The following is a 17,716-nucleotide window of genomic DNA, read 5'->3' as shown; positions in this document are numbered from 1 at the left end:
TCCCTTAAATCTTAGGACATTTTGATGTAATAAACCCACTTTCAATTCTATGTAATGCCACCAGAGGAAACAGCATATTTCCAGATTCTTGTACTGTGGAAAGAGGGGGAAGCTAGGCAGGGGTATTCATTCTGGTAGGTCTGTAGTCCATGCTAAATAAGGATAGATAAATATTGACAAAACGAGACATTAAATACAAGCAAAAGCAAAGTTGCATAAAATAAGAAATTGGACGTTCTTGTTGCGCACCATTTTCATCATCCAGAAATGAAGGACCATCACCATTAATACAATGTCACCGCTTCTCCAATTACAGTAATGTACATCAGAATCTGCTTACTGCAGCTGTAAATGTCGCCATTTCACTGTTCTGATTTACTCCATTACAAGCCTATTTTCTCCTGTACATGACTAGCTGTTGTTTAGCTTATGCTGAGAGAGACCATTCAGATCAAGGGCTGCATGCAGAAGTCCTCTGAAATATGGAGTAAAGAGGTAGAAAAATTGCTTGCTCTCAGACAGGAAAGTTAAGGTTGCAACGTATACACCACTGAAGTATGGAAAGTGTCAGTTCCAGTGACACTTATGTGGTAAACTGTGTGAATACGTGGAACAGCACAGCGTGACTTAGCCTTTTCAACCCTTGCCCTTGTGGGTTTCTGTCAAATATGATATGAGCTAATTCTTTCACAAAGCTGCAAAACAATAATAATTTCTTACTTTTTAATTACCATTTGGTGACAGACATTGGATGAGGGAAGGAGGCGCACATCATCTGGGGATAAACCAGTAAGAGGGTTTTGTCTATCAGCAGCTGTGCATGAGCCATCAGCAGCTGTGCACACACTCTTCACTGTTTTAGGATAAAATCATAGAGAAAAGTATCACTCCAGATGGGGAAGGTTTATGTATGTCAGCCCTCAACCAATCACACTGCAAGCATATTCCTTCCTATGCTGGTCACTGCCTGGCCTCCAGCAATCCATCCCGGTGCATCTACACTTGCCATCTTCTTCCACACTAACATCATGTTAATGTTAACATCTTCTACACTTAACAACATACTAACATCATCTGAACCTTGTGTGTTTGAGTGCAGTAGGCATAAACATTCTGTCAGAGCTGGAATTGCTGAGAAAAGCCATCAGATCCAGTTTTGAAACACAGCTCTTCAACACACCTGATTTTCACTGTGGAAATTGTGGTGTGCAGATTTGCACATCTATTTCTCTATTAGGTTTGTTTTAAGCATCTGTTTTGTAAAGGACGAACTGGATAACAATGAAGTGTCAAATACCACTGAAAATACCGGAGCCAAGCTTGGGAGACTTTACTAATTCTTTCTTACAATATTTTTAATGTGCAAATTGAAAAGTGTGTTGAGAACGTGTGAAAAACAAACCTATGTCAAGCCAAATGGAGTCCCAGGACCTACGCATATGTGCTGTAATGTATGTTTTTATGCTTTTGCAGGTACACATAATGCTATAGCTACTCTGATATCATCTGCAGATATTGATTCTCCATCATTCTGTAACCCAAACAAACTCACCGCCTTTAGGGGTAAATATCAGCATCTTTCAGTTTTCAGAGCAGAGACCAAGGCCCTCCTCCTCGCTCATGGCTTGTAAACGGCTGCTTATCATGGGCAGAACTGCTCTCTCAGGTCCTACTTCACCCCACAGCTCCCCAAATACTATACACAATCATTAGATAATGTGTGTAGAGATACCCAAGGCAATACATATCCTATTTCCTTTGAGTGTACTTAGAGTATCGGGAGCTAGAAATACCTCCTGCTTCCTTTCTGCCCGACGGCCTTCTCTCTGTCTCTTGGAGGCTTAACTGACGTACCTCACTATCAGGTGGAGCGAGCTGAATGTGGACTCCAGATGCCTGTTTACACAAAACCAAACCCCAAATCACCTCTTGGCATATGGGAAAAGCTTCTGCAGTTGGGTACACCTGCCATTTTATGCCTTACAGTGAGACAGGCAAGCACCTGTGGTGGCATGGCCCTCCTGGTGGGAATCGCACCCTGGTGTGCTCCAGCTGCGCGTGCAGCAGCCCATGCATCACACACCCCTACGCCTGCACGCTCAGCCATGCGTTTTCAGTCAGTGTAACATTCGGGAACAGGGAAACAGCCGCTTGGAGGTAGTGAGATGCCGTCTAACTGGAGCAAAATGTTTTGTGTGTGAAAACCAATGTCACCCAAAACCCGGCCTTCCCTCCTCACTCACACCCCCTCCTGCTTCCTCACTGTCATGCACGCACCGCACCAGCAAAGGGCAGGTTCTTACTTATTTTCAACAGTATGAACCCAAAATGCCTCTCCAGGGCCGTCACTCGGCTCCACGACCAGGCAGACTGCCTCTTGCTTTCTTCCAGTCAGTCTGCTCCCCGAGAAGCACCAGAGAGGCTTTGCAAGAGGCAGGTGAGCCTGTGGGACCTCTCCACAGCTTCATCCCCAGCCACCGTTGCCCACTCTGGGTGCGGAGGCACGCTACTACCCCGTGCCTCGCCCCTCGCTTCGCCCAATGTGAAATACAAACCCACCCGTCTTACTGTATTTCTGTTGGAAGCGCGGGCAGGGCCGCCGGGGAGCCCCTCTCTTCTCCTCCCCATCCCTCCGCTCCGCCCGGCGGCTGCCGCCTCAGGCCGCCCCGCGCGACACCCTCCGCCGCCTTGTGGCGGGAGGGCGGCCGGGCCGGGCCCCCCGCCCCACCCCGCCCCGCTCCACCCCGCCCCGCGGGCCAGCGCACCCGCGCCCACGCGTCGAGCCGCCGCCGGGCCCACGCGCGCCGCCGCCCCGAGGGCAGAGCCCGCCTTCCCCCCCCCGCCCCGCCGGCTCCTCCCCTCCCCTCGGCCCGGGCGCCTCAGCCCCTCAAGGACTCGGGGGCGCTCAATGTCAGGCGGGCGGCGCGGCGCGGCCGCCGGCAGGGGGCGGGCGAGGGGAAGCGGTGCCAGCCCTGCGCGGGAGCGCGGCTCAGAGTCGGCGGCGCTGGCCATGCCGGGCGGCGCGGCGGCGCGGAGCTGAGCCCAGCCCAGCCCAGGGCGGCCGAGCCCAGCCGCGCCGCTGAAGGGCACCGGCGGCGGCGAGGCTTCCCCGCGCTCTCCCGCAGCTGGGGCGCGCCCGCCCCGCAGCATGGAGGCTGGGAAGCGCAGCTCCTCTGCCGGCAGCCGGGACGATGGCAGCGCTAACGCCTTCCCAGCCAAGCCGGCGGCCCCGGCGGAGAAAGCGCAGAGCAGCCCCGGCGGCGGGGGCAGCGGCTGCGTGAAGGAGCATGGCAACTCGGTGTGCTTCAAAGTGGACGGCGGCGGGGGCGAGGAGCCCGTGGTGGGCTTCGAGGATGCCGAGGGGCCCCGGCGACAGTACGGCTTCATGCAGCGGCAGTTCACCTCCATGCTGCAGCCGGGGGTCAACAAATTCTCCCTCCGCATGTTCGGCAGCCAGAAGGCGGTGGAGAAGGAGCAGGAAAGGGTTAAAACTGCGGGGTTCTGGATCATCCACCCCTACAGCGACTTCAGGTGAGCGCGGGGCTCCCGCCGCCGCACGGGGGGGGGTCCCGCCGCGGGAGGCAGGGCGGCGCTCCCGCCGCCTCGCACCTCGCCCGGCGCAAACTTCGGCGGGCTCCGGCCTGGAGGGGGGGGTGCCCTGCGGAGGTGAGGGGCTTCCCGCGCTGGCGGGCCAGGCCTCGCCCCTTCCCTCCCTCCCTCCCCGCGGACAGCCTCGCTGCCCCGCTCGGCGGCTAAAACTTTGCCTCCCCTTTTCGTGTCCCCCGCCCGGGCGGCGGGGAAGGGGCTGGAAGGCGGCGCGGGGCGGCTGCCCTGCCCTCTCCGCCGTCATTGCGCCGCCGCTGGGGCGGCCGCGGGGCTTGGCCCGGCCCGGCGCTCTCCAGCGTGCTGCACCCGGGACGGAGCCGCAGGCCCCGCGTCGGCCGGGCGCTGCCCCCAGCCCCGGAGCTGCGGGCAGCGCCCGGCCGACACGGGGCCTGCGGCTCCGTCCCGGGCTGGCCGCGCCGCGGGGGCCGCCGCATTGGCCGCGTCCGTCGGGCGGGGAGCGGGCGGGGGGCGCCGCCGGAGCGGGGCACGGCCTTGCCCCGGCGTGGGAGAGCTCGCCGGGGCACACGCAGGGGCAGCGACAGAAGTAAAATCCCGGGGTCCATTGTGGGCGCACGCCGGGCGCCCTCCTCAGCGCCCGGCGTAAACACTTGTTAAAGGGGTCGCGTGAAGGAAGCACGTCTCGGTCAGAGTTGCAGCAAAATAACTTTACCCAAGCTAACGCTGTGTGGGAAACTACATTTTCATAGGTAGACGGGTAAACGTGATGCAAAGTTAGCCTTGCTTTCACAGTAAGTTGAACGTATGCCAAATTGGAATATTCATATGAAAAGTAGTGCAAAGAAATTCCTGGGAAGAGGTACTTCCCTTTAAAATTACATTTTAAGTGAAGGATTATTTCATTGTATTCTCTATGCCAGACAGCTGGCTGTCTGCCTTTGTAAATTTAACACTCTCTATGGTATTTGCTGAAGAACTACTGGTGTCATCAAGCATATTTAATCAACAGCTTGAACTGAACAGCCTGCATGTATACAATAAGTGAATTGCACTGGAGACCATGTTTAAAAAAAGGAGAATCCAGAAGGTTCAATAGTTACATGGATCTTCTAAGAAAAAGTAGGTCAAATAGAACATGCTTCCAGTGGGAACAGGAGGAAATACTTCCAAAGTCCAAGTTTGTGCGGGACTATTCAGGGCGAGGTGTTACACAGTGAGCTGTGCTAGCACCTTGCAGTTGAGCCCGAGAGCAGTACAGCTCCAAGAGCGGAGGAGCAGGATAGCACTCAGTTATGACTCTAAATCCCTGCTCTTTTCCTGGCTCCCTGGGGGCAATAAACCGCACTCATTCTTTTCCTGGAGTACCTTTTCCCTCTCGCATGCCAGCTCAGCTGCACTAGCAGGTGCATTAAGGAGGGGAGAGAGCCAAGAGTCCACCCACTCCTATTCTGCCAGCTGGAGAGGGACGTAGCAGGTCACATCTGGTGCTGTGGTAGCATGCTTAGGGGATTAGGGGTGTCTGATAGCCTCTCACTTACCCGTGTGTGTGCATGAGCAACTTTATTCGTGTGAGGATTCTATTAAAATGAATGAGATTATTCTTGCAAGTAAATTTCCTTGTTTTGTTGTAAGCTTGGGTTTTGAGCAAGGTGCAATAACGTTTTGGGCAATAGGAGGTTACGCATCATATTGTGCACCATGTTTAAGCTGATACGTGAAATAGGTGATAGGTACATTGGTTCTGTTTAAGAAATACCTTCTAATTCTATCCTAATTCTTCCTGTGGGAAGGTTTAGAGATGATAGCATATGTTTACTTATTTTCTTCAGTAGGAGTAAACAACACTGCATCCTTTTCAGGCCTGTTGTCTGCATATTCTTAAATTAACTGTATTTTCTGAGGGTTTTATTATGTCTTTATTAGAATGGAGGTGTTTGTTTTTTAAATAAAGTTCATAGTCTTTCATTAGTCTTGGGATGATGTGACCGGATCCGGACCTGATTTTTTAGCCAGTAGGACAGTTTCAGTGAGAAATGTGACATGTTTGTGTTGTTTCTCCTGAAATAATTGCAGCTGTATAATGGTACTACTCTTTTTGGGTGGCAGTGTTTATAGAAACAGGTGAAGAAGTTGTACTATGTAGTATATTCATTTTTCTATATGGGAATCGCGACAATGCTAGTAAATACCTCCTAACAGTGCCTCTGTACCAGAACAAATGCATATGTAAGGGTGGAGTTGTTCTGATTTATTTTTGCATGTGATTTTGTAACAACGTAATGCTTGTATGTAGACAATCCTTAAAGCATCCAAAGAGACAGGGGTATTCTAATTTCACTGTGTTAATGTTGATACCACCAAGGGAAAGAACTAAATTTTCTACCAAAATAACAAGAAAAAGGTAAAACGTAGAATATTTTACGGTATCCAGGTGGGAAGATTTAGAATAAGTTTGTAAATTTAGCTATTATTAGGATGTTTGTAGCACATATGAAAATGGACATCACAGTAGATTTTAAATATAGGCACACTTAGGAGAATATTGGGTTAACCACATAAGACATGGGAAAATTCTGGTACAGGTTCCTGTGGAGTCTCATTTATTTTTGTTTTTCTAGTTCTGGATGCTCTTTGCTGGGATACGTTGATGCATTTAGTTACATTTCTTGACCTCATTCTCATGATAGTGTAGATAAACATACAAAGTTTTATAACAGAGCAATATTTTGCTGTGTTGTTTGGGGGGGCAGGCAGCCTCCCTGCGCCCTCCCGCCCCCCTTTTTTGGTATGAACAGAGTGTGGAAGCTGTGTCTATAAATTCGGTGCTCTGTGAATCGGTTACTCACGTCCTTGTGGGGCTTGGTCTCTAGTTTTATGGCTCTGTCCTGCCTGTGTTTCAGGGAAGAATTGGCTCTTCATCAGGCAGATACACCCTTGGAGAATTAAATTCAATAAGTGTTACATAATTTTTCCACAAGGGGACCATTTTGTTCCTGGTTGTCTTTTCCCAGTCTTTGGAGGTTAATGTCTAATTTGAAACCTGTTATGTAAACCGAGCACCTAATGCACATCAAACCTAGCACAAGACCTCTGTTTATCTCTTCGCAGCTGTGATTACTGCATCTCTAAACTTGGACAACAATTCTGTGTAATTGCATGACTCACAAAAGTGACTTTATCGTCAATCTTTTGGTTAGAGTTTATTGAAGTCTTGTGTGCTTTCTGTGAGATACTGAGTGCCTCCGGCCGTCCCTGCTCACGTGTGGAAGAACGAGCCCACGGGAGAGCATCGCTGGTCCAGCCCCGTGGCCTCGCAGCCACCGGATGAGAGCAGCATGAAGCCAATGGGAGATGGGAGCAACTGCACATAGTTCTGCTGCTGCCATATGTGTTTCACTCATTTCATAGCAGAGCTGTGGTGGACATGGGCTTTGGGTGACTTTTATATGTTACAGCCTTCTCATATTAGTGGAAATGTACGTAGCTGATTTTTCAGATGATTAATTACTTGATGTCCTTTGGCATGTCAGGAGTTTCTTTAATGCTCAGAAGGCTTGCTTGCATGTGCCTGGGCTGTTGGTCCGGCCCCGTAGCATCTCCCTCCCTCCCAGTCTGTGGGTACACAGAGAAACTCACGCTGTCATGGAAATCTTGGTTTTATTATCACATCAGCTAGGGCATCTATAGTCAGCAATCTAGAAAGAAAACAGAGTTACTACCTCCAGAGTTGCACAGGAGAGGCATCTTTTGACCAGAAGTAGCAATGTATGAGAAAGAATGAGTGGGAATAATACGTGTATGAGTAAATGTAGCCTTCGCACACTGATGGTTACAGTTCTCAGTTTAATGTTTGGGAACAGCCTTTGAGTGGAAGTGGGGACATAAATTTTAATTGGCTTCAAGGTTAAGTGAAGTAAGACTGTGATGTGGAGTTGTCTGGCAGAGTAGCGGATAAGGAGGTGCAGTGCAGGCAGTGCTGAAGGTCTTTTGCCTGTGTAGATGAATACAAGTATGAACTGATTTGCAACAATAGCAAAAAACTATTGACATTTTATGTCGAGAGAATCTCTCTGGGTAACTTCTCATCTATTCAAGGAGCACAAAGCCTTATTTTAATGATAACAGAAAAGTAAAAGCGGAGTTAATTCTAAAACTTGAGCAGAAAATTTCAGAGCATAGTGAATAGTAAAGGTATGCCAGATTTTTTTAATGTGTGGCATTCCAGTTTGAAAACCTTTTTGTATAGACATTTGAGGGTTGTCATGTAAATGTATGAGGTTTATCATATAAATCTTTATAAATCATAGAAATCTCTATCCATGGTACCTTGTAAGTAAATTTAATGTCAGGTTTCAATGGGTTTTAATCAGGGTGAAAGACACAATAATATTTGCCTGCATACATCTAGGTACTTATGGAAGAATATTTTTGTGTCTGTTGCTATTAAAAACCATTCTGATATTTTGTGCAGTTCTATGCAACCCCTCTATGTTGTCATGCACACGTGCAGCTTAATTTTTCAATTGTGCGCCAAACTGTAAATCATAATTGCAACGTATTAGTGTGCCTTGTTTTTTATTATGCTTCTCTCCATTTTGAACTTATATTTGCCTTATGAATCAATTTTCTTTTTAATTTGTACCTATCTTTTGGACCTGCCTTCGACCACCAGCAGTCACCCTAACATGGTAGACTGTGCATGTTATATGTGCAGCTCACATAAAAATTTCTAAAATTCGTGCATGCATTGGTTTAAAACCTGTTCTTCTTTGGGACCAGTCTTCACTCTACGTGTTATACGTATCATTTGTATTTTAAGAAGCTTAGGGTAAGCACTTTGTCCCCCTCTTTTGTCACATGTCTGTAATGTCTCAGTTGAAGCTAATAAGATCTGTCTTTTTGTGAGCTGTACAGACTTAGGTTTATGTAGAGCAGTAGAGTTTGAAGGTGATGCTATATGTGATGAAGACAAAATGTGTTATATCATACTTAAGTGTAATTGATATAGATATATGTATGCAAAATTAAGTATATAAATCATGTTGGTTTATATTAAGTAGATCAGATACAAATTAGTGTGGGTTTTAATGGATACATTATGTCACTGGTAGTGTAGGAGTATGAAATGTCTGTAGTTTTGGATTCTCAAGGTAGTCATCTCAGTCTTGTTGCTCGGGTTTTGTCATGAGGTTCTCTTACAGTATTGAGACTTTTGAATTATTTGCTAATAAACTGATAATCAGGGATTTATAATTATACTGGATACATTCCTTGCACAAACAAATGGGGTTTTTTTAATTATTTAATTTTTATGACTGAAGCACAGTTTTAGCTAGGGCTATCTTTCGTGTATAATTTTCGATACTATTGTGGCAACTGTAATTTTTATTTCTATTACAGATAAAACTTCGTACAGTTAAACTTTTCCTATTACTTGAATGTTCACTTTTTGTATGTGACTAAACATAAAGAACCGTTTAGTATTAAAAGGATTATTAGTAGTGCTTGGCTTTTTATTTGCTGCATTCCAACAATTTTTGCATGTTACTTCTGTAAATGCCCGAAAGGATAAAATGACAAAATTGTAGCATTAATCTAAATAATGAATTTATAATGTCCGAAAATTCTTTCTGACAGTAAGTTATATATTAAGCCTTGTAATTGTTCCCCAGGTAAAATGCAACTCCCATAAAGGTAGGCTGAAGAGAAATATGATAATGGTCCTCAAATGCATAAATGGATGGAAGAGGAAAGAAATTACATAGAAGTAATAGGGTGAAATTGCAGCAACAAATCTCTAAATTATACTTTTCGGAAGGAGGACCAAAAATAAGCAACGAAATATTCTACTGGAAATGCTTTGATGTGGAATATGGACCAGAAATACATTAAGTTGTTTTTCACCTTCAGTTCCTATTATTTTTAATATTGAATAATGTCTCATCATTGCCTGTCACTGATTCATTTGTTATGAAATCTAGTTGACTGAAGCTAGCTACTGGCATTTCTTTTTGTACCAGTTGTAAGCATGTATGAGTGAAAATGGATATGTAGAGGTGTACATTGTGCTTTTGGGCTCAAGAGGGCCATGTGCTCTTGTCCCCTTTGAGATTTTCTTCAAGAACTCAAAAGCAAACCAGCTGAGTATACCTGAGGTTGGTGCAGCAGCCACTCACCTTCTGGACCTCTAAGGGATGTGGGAAGGATTATGCCTTTGTTTGTTCAAGGAAAGCAATTCATTTTATTGATAAGACATCCTTCTGTCTCTAGATAATGTAGAATACTAATGCATAGTTTGAGCTCATGTATATGTTGAACATTTCCCAATTTTCATTATGTCCATTCTAGTCCTGGAATAACAGTCCATTCATTGCATTTTCTTTCATGCTTTTGACGTATTATATACTTGAACATGGAATAAAGTTTACAGCAGAGAAATAGCTCAGTAAGCGTAACTCAAATAATTCCTCAGTTCTCTGAGGTACTTTTAATTTAGCTTGGGATATTTTGAAGATCACTGGCAGCACCTATGAAGGAGTACACAAGTACATTTTTTTTCTGCAAGATGCTTAATTTTAGAATATTCACCTTCTTAATAATCTAAATAAAAGCAAATATGTTCATCATCATTTGAGATATGTTTAAAACAAAACAAAACAAAATCAAACCAAAATGTTACAGAATTCGTGTGAGTAATCTAAAAGATAATGTTTTGGGGGAGTTATATGTGAGTCTTTAAACTTTGACTGGGGATGCGCATATCATGAGACTTCCTCTTCAGTTTTCTGATACTTTGTTTTGACTGCAGTGAGAAAAAAGCTCTTAATTAATATTATCTATATATACACCTATAAAAATTTAGATCTCATAAGATCAGCATCATGCTTGGGCCCGTGGGGAAAAAGTACTGATTCTGTTATTCCCATTGATTATTTTAGCAAGACTACATATTTTTGAATATGTACTGGCACTTTATTTGTTAGTTCATCAAAATAAGCAATGCTTATAATCAAGTCAGTAGAAGTTTTTTCTTCATATTAGGTTTCTTGGATTTGAGTATATGGAGGGAACTGTGAATTGGAATACTGTGTAAGCGCATGAAATAGTAAATAAAGGTCTGGATTTAGAATTTGGTTTGAGGGTTTTGGTGGCTACAAAGCTAAATAAAAAGTACATAATGTTTGATAAGTTGCTTAGGCTTTTTTATGGTTATATAATCAAGTTAAGATTTGAGTGGCTCAGTTGCTGATTGTTCAGCCTGGGGTAGCAGAAATAGAGACGGATGAAATCAGAGGTCACTTAAAAAATATGAATCTTTACCTCTGCATTTCTGCCTACCTATCTAAGATCAGTCACATTGTAATATTTAATTAAACTTTGTCAGCGTTTTTTGAGAGGCTCGGTTTGAAGGTACTAGAAGGCTAGAAGTAAAAATACTAGAAGTAAAAATACTGTTTTTAGAGAGGAGGGTAGAATATGAAAATTAGTAGAGAAATTTACTTCATTTGGTTGTAGATAATAGGTATCCATTCTCACCTCTGCTTTCACTCAACAGCATGCCTGGGAGCTGTCTTCTATGTCAACATACAATTTTTGAGAGAGAGGAAACTTTTAACCTACTTTGCAATGTTTAATTTTTAACCTGACAGTACAGTTCTCATTAATTGCTTGAAAGTCTTTTAGCTGTCTATTCCCTGAGTCTTTCCCAGAGGCATGATTTAATTTTAAAAATCATAGTGTATTCAGCTCTAATTATTGGAGGGCTCGTTCTAGACACATAGTAAGGTATGTTAATGACCAAAAACTGTATCAGCTGGAGTCAATGTCAGTACTACCTCAAGGACACTGTCATTTAGCTTCCATAAAATCTCTGCTAATATCTTTTAATCTGATGATAGTCAGATTCAGGGAAGCTGCATGATATTTCGCAATAATCTTACTGCCTTGGTTTGCAGTGCAACTGGCATAAGTCTGGAGTAAACTTGTGTTCAGAAAATGTTCATTTGATTCCAGAAGAAATGCGTCTGTTTCCATTATATATTTAAAAAAAAAAACCAACACAAACCCCAAACCTTTTTTTACTTATGCCAACTGGAGTTGCATCATGTAGCTAAGAACAGAAGTGAATAAAATAAGAACAAAATCCTATGTTGTTTATGTGGGTATCTTATCTAATGAAGCACATTATTTAATAAATAATTTGACACACTATTGGAATTTAGCATGCTGCTGATATTAATAAATTTTCTATCTCTAAAAATGTCATATTTCCTAAAAATTTGTATTCAGATATTTTGATTTCAACTGAAAAAGCACAGGTTGTTTTATGCTCACAGTCAAAGCTAGGTTTGGGGTTTTTTTTGTTTGTTTTTTTTTGTTTTGTTTTGTTTGCTTTTTAAATAATTTAATTTAAAATAGCCAATATACATAAAATTGTTTTGACCGTAGGGGTGTTTTTAGGTAGTATTACTCTTTTTCATCCAATTCTCAGTCTGAAATCCACCGAAGCTTACACTTGTGCTAAAGCTCCAGTATATAAAGAGCCCCACAGAAATAAAATGTGCCCTCACGATGTCAAATCTTCCAGTTCTATACGTAGCGTACTATGGTTGCCTCCAGTTTTTTTCTGTCCTGTCAGCAGAGTAAAGTATGGAAGTATTGATGTTTCCTTGGCTGGTTCTCTTGTATCTCACAGTAACTTACCAGATCCTCTAAAAAGCACCTCTCCTTATGGCATGACTGCAGCAATAGGCAGTGTGGTTCTGATATCATAGAATCATAGAATAGTTTGGGTTGGAAGGGACCTCTAAAGGTCATCTAGTCCAACCCCCCTGCGATGAGCAGGGACATCTTCAACTAGATCAGGTTGCTCAGAGCCCCGTCCAGCCTGACCTGGAATGTTTCCAGGGATGGGGCATCCACCACCTCTCCAGGCAACCTGTGCCAGTGTTTCACCACCCTCAGTGTAAAAAATTTCTTCCTTCTATCTAGTCTCAATCTACCCCCCTTCAGTTTAAAGCCATTCCCCCTTGTCCTGTCACAACAGGCTCTGCTAAAATGTTTGCCGCCATCTTTTTTATAACCCGCTTTAAGCATTGAAAGGCTGCAATAAAGTCTTTCTGGAGCCTTCTCTTCTCTAGGCTGAACAACCCCAACTCTCTCAGCCTTTCTTCATAGGAGAGGTGTTCCATACCCCTGATCATTTTCCTGGCCCTCCTTTGGACCTGCTCCAACAGGTCCATGTCCTTCTTATGCTGAGGGCTCCAGAGCTGGACACAGTACTCCAGGTGGGGTCTCAGCAGAGCAGAGCAGAGGGGCAGAATCACCTCCCTCAACCTGCTGGCCACGCTGCTTTGGATGCAGCCCAGGATACAGTTGGCCTTCTGGGCTGTGAGCACACATTGCTGGCTCATGTCCAGCTTTTCATCCATCAGTACTCCCAAGTCCTTCTCGGCAGGGCTGCTCTCAATCCCTTCATCCCCCAGCCTGTATTGATACCAGGGGTTGCCCCGACCCAGGTGCAGGACCTTGCACTTGGCCTTGTTAAACCTCATGAGGTTCACATGGGCCCACTTCTCGAGCCTGTGAAGCCACTATGATCTGATGTTAAGCATATCTGTAGATTGCAGTAAATTTAGGGTAATATATGAGAGGATCCTAATGATAAATAATTATTCTAACTTGCTTTAGGTCAAAGCTATGGAAAATATACAGAACTTTTATAAGATACATAGAGTAAGATCTATCCAACTTTACCCAGGAGATGGAATAAATGTATGGCTGCAAATCCATGGGGATGCAATCAAGCTTTCACATGACTACTGAGAGATCTTCCATCAGGCTCGAGTGACTTCTGTCTATCTGTTCATTCCGGGAGGACTTATGATTTCTGTCTGGTAGAGAAATTACTATGAAACCAGTAGTAGGTAATACTGCCCCCTAAAATATCTCATTACTGCCTGACAGTACACACTTGCAAGCTTCTGGGTTCCCCAAACACATCCTGGGCTACAGGTTCCTTGGGATGGCTGCGTATGGGCTTATTTGCACTTGATTTCTCAGTGAAGATAACAGCCAAGCTTGTCTGTTACTCTGGTTCACCTTGTCTTTAGTGCCAGACAAGCTCAGTAGTAACACAAAGATTTCCTTTTCCAACTAGGGATTAGTCTGTTAGGCACAAACCTGGAAACAAAACATAAGTAGTAAAATAAATCAAGCATATACCTCAAGCTTCAGTTAATAATTGGGTACCTTTCTCGATACCCAGCATACTAAGTATACTTCAGAGATGTCCTGTTTTTCAGAGCTGTGTGTCCAGTGTTCATGGAAACTGTTGTCTAGGTGGCTCCCTAAATACTGAATCCTGCTTTTTCTGTCTTTTATTTATAGCATTTCTTATGGTCTAATTTTCAGGTAGTGAAATCCTGCTATAGGCAACTTGCAGTTCTCATTTGAAAGTTAGCAAGAGCATGGTGATGTAGTCTCTGACAGATTTTTTTTTGGAAAATGACTTCTCTTTTCCCTCATTCTGTTTTTCCTTCTCCCTCCTACATCTCTTCCTGAAGATATAATTAATTCCTTTATATAAATGGAAATGATGCATTGATTATTTTTTTTTTTTAATTTGTTAGCTCTGCTATGTAGTTTTCCATTCTTACTGAGTCTGTTAGCTAGGAGATACTGAGCTGTTTGTTCAAACTAGCAGGGAGAAGTTAGCCTAGGTATTCTTCATAGTGTCTTGGAGTTTGTAAACAAATACCTTGTAATAATTAAAAAAAATATAATTGTATGCACATTTTCTATTTCCCATACCACCCATGGGCAGGTTGGCAGTCTCCTGTTGAGAACTGCAACCTGATGTAATTGAACATGCTGTTACCATACACCTAGTAACAAGATACTTTGCCGAAATTGTCCCCTCAGCCCATTTATTTCCAGCTTGGGAATTCTAGTGTTGCATACATCTGTCACATTAAAGATATAAGAAACACACTTCTGTAATGCAAAGGGAGTGTGGTATCAAGAGTAAGCACTGCCAGATGGCAGGCAATCTAACAGAGCATTTAAAAAGGGTCAAAATTGAAAATGTCTGAAATCTGATGGCTTATTAAGGAATAGACATTGCATGTGTGGGACAAGTGAGAGATAAGTACCCTAATTTAGGTGCCCACATGACCAAAATTTACTTTTAACTGCATGCATTCTGTCAGTAAATATCTTAAATACATGTTTTTACTAACTTTAAGGTGTTTTTTGATATTTGGAACAGAATATTAAATGCAGTGATATACTGCTGGGTGTTGAAAAGTTGCGTAGGATTTGTACATGTTCTTATCGTGTATTTAATGAAATAGTGAATTTATTATCATGGCTGATGTCTCTGAAATGGAAGAAGAAATCTAAAAACAATTTCAAGGTTTTTAATGTTGAAAAGAATTAAATCCAGGACCTAATAATTGTATTATTTCATATGCATATTACTTAGCTACATGTGAACTAAATACGACATAAATGATGACTGAATCCAATTAAATCTCTTTGGTTTTAGTTTGCTATTTAAAGGTATTAGCTATAAGTTTAAAATTTCTTGCTTCCCTTTAAACTGTCCTCTATTCTTGTTTCCTAAAGGTAGATTTTCCTGTAGTCTGCCCGTATGCTGTGCTCTGTTGTTCACATGCAGGCTAATTTTCTTTTGTCGAGAGATGATTCTCATTAAGATAGGTCTGAAGAATACTCCTTCAGTATTATACAACCCGTCAGTGTTATTTAGCCATTTCCACCCCCCCACCCCCCCTCCATTCCCTAGGACTGTATGAACATTGCTCGATGTGACCATGGTTGTTTCTACCATTTCTAAGCTGCAGCCAACTTCTACATTCTCCACAGGCTAGACCAAATTTATCTTTCTGTGGAAGGGATGGGAGAGCTGCAGTGAACTTCCACTCCCACGCTTGTTCCTCACAATACAACAGAGTTCAGACTTGCTTCAGGGAAGGAGAGCTAGCTTTATAGCCCAGGAACGCAGGTACCATGAATCTGCGTAAAATGGTAGCAGATGTTCCTGCTGGGACTATTGACTTGGAATTCCATAACTGTCACTGAGTAGCAGCTCATCTTAACATTGAATGTACATACTGATTTTATGCCACTGGCAAAATGAGCAAACGGAATATGGTATTTAACTTGGTTTCATGTTTCCAGTACAAACTTTTCCATTTCTGGAATGGCTTTGAAAATCTCTGTTTTACCCAGTGCTCTGCACAGTGTGCAAATCTATAGGATGTTAGATGAAGATCCGAGATGGAAGTCAGGAGCCTATCTATCTTTGGATTTCAGAACGAGCTAGGGACCTAGATACTTGTAAGCATCTGGACTCTGTGCCTGAATATCTTCCAGAATTCTGCATTTGCAGAACTAGTATATCAGAATAATTTGAATATGCTTCATGTTCCATTTCTGTAATATTATATATTTTGATTTGCAGTTTACAGATCAATATCTTTTCTAAGATTATGAAGAAAAGGTCTATTAATCATTTTTTGCCCTCAATTTCTTGCTGTTCTCCACCAATGACTTATTACCCTCTATTTGGCTGTTCTAATTATTACACATCTTTAGCTTAAACATGTTTGAATAGTTCATAACTCAGTGTCCTCCAAAACTGAAACATAAATATTTGGCTAAATTAAATCTTGTCTTTCTGAGGTATATTGGCTTGTGGCTAAAACCTCTTCTGAGATCTCCAAAGTAAAATGTTTTCATTTGCTGAAAGCCAGAAAGCTATTTATTATATTTAGACAACTTCATTTTGAGTGAATATGGATGGAAGATAAAGATGGACATCTGGTGTTTTATTCACCACGGTAAAGGGAAGCTCTTTTTGTTTTGCTGTATCAAAGCAACAGTCATCTATCTGTATGGGAGTAAATAGCTTCCTTGGTACTTTTGCTGTTGTTTATAGTTCAGGTCATAGGTCCCTGACCAAAGTTTCTTTGAGTGCTTATTTTAGAGCCACTTATCAGTGGCTACGATTATAGGCAACTTTACTTGCAGGCAAACACTTTCCCCTGTCACCCTTAACCTGTACTGTGTGGCTGATCTTGAGAGCAGCACGGGGGCTGTGCCGTTGTTAAGGATTATGGACTACTTCGTTTGAACGCCCAAAGATCGGAAAAAGAGAGGTTTTTGTACCAAGAGACTTCAAAGTCAACTGTAAAAAACAAAACACTCTACCAAAATATAAAGTGGTGAAGTAGATTATTAAATAATTCCCTTTTATATTTTTTCTGATAAATATTTATAGGTGAAGCATATAACAAAGCCTGTGGTTAAGTTTGAATAAATTTTCAGATCTTAACATCTTTATCAATCTAATAAGATTGATTTGGGGCTGAAAACTGACATGTTTTTCTGAAGCTTAAAGTGACTTCCTCTCTCTTTTTTTTTTTAAATAAAGGCAACTGTGGAGGAAAAAACCTTTATCTAATATACATATTTTGTATAACAACTTTACTTGAGATGGTTCTGTCTCAGTGAAGATAGAATAGAATTTTAAATTAATCTATATATTGGTAACAAATTTTCCAGTGCCTCAACAACCATATGACTAAATTAAAACAATAATTAACAAATGTATTTCAAGCCTGTAATCTGCCATAATTCAATAAATACTTTCAACACATAGTTTGTAAATTTAATACATATTGTTTTTAGAAACAGATCTTGGCCATTGTCGTGGTTTAACCCCAGTTAGCAACTGAGCACCACACAGCCGCTTGCTCACCCTCGCCCCCTGTGGTGGGATGGGGGAGAGAATCGGAAGAGCAAAAGTAAGAAAACTCATGGGTTGAGATAAGAACAATTTAATACTTGAAATAATAGAATAATAATAAATTGTAATGGAAAGTAAAACAAGAAGAGAAATATCTAGAGAGAAACAAAAACCCAGGGGAAAGAAAACCAAAAAGAAGTGATGCAACTGCTCACCACCTGCCAACCGATGCCCAGTCAGTCCCTGAGCAGCGATCGCTGCCCCCCAGCCAACTCCCCCCAGCTTATATCCTGAACATGACGTCACATGGTATGGAATATCCCTGTGGCCAGTTTGGGTCAGCTGTCCTGGCTGTGCCCCCTCCCAGCTTCTTGTGCACCT

At 42.8% G+C, this 17,716-nt stretch overlaps 1 protein-coding gene across 2 annotated transcripts in view; it reads left to right on the top strand.

Annotated features, from left to right (window-relative positions):
* Window positions 1–3,140: 3,140 nt before the first annotated feature.
* Window positions 3,141–17,716, top strand: part of HCN1 (hyperpolarization activated cyclic nucleotide gated potassium channel 1) — a 215,197-nt gene continuing 200,621 nt past the window's right edge. For both annotated transcript variants that reach the window (XM_076362698.1, XM_076362697.1), the window contains exon 1: window positions 3,141–3,531. In XM_076362698.1, coding sequence (XP_076218813.1) covers window positions 3,149–3,531 — 383 coding nt within the window. In that variant the 5' untranslated portion in view covers window positions 3,141–3,148. The remainder of the gene's footprint in view (window positions 3,532–17,716) is intronic.

This window comes from Aptenodytes patagonicus, chromosome Z, assembly GCF_965638725.1.
Source record: "Aptenodytes patagonicus chromosome Z, bAptPat1.pri.cur, whole genome shotgun sequence".
Taxonomy (NCBI): Eukaryota; Metazoa; Chordata; class Aves; order Sphenisciformes; family Spheniscidae; genus Aptenodytes; species Aptenodytes patagonicus.
The sequence above is the reverse complement of the archived record's forward strand: the minus strand, read 5'-3'. Positions and strand labels throughout refer to the sequence as shown.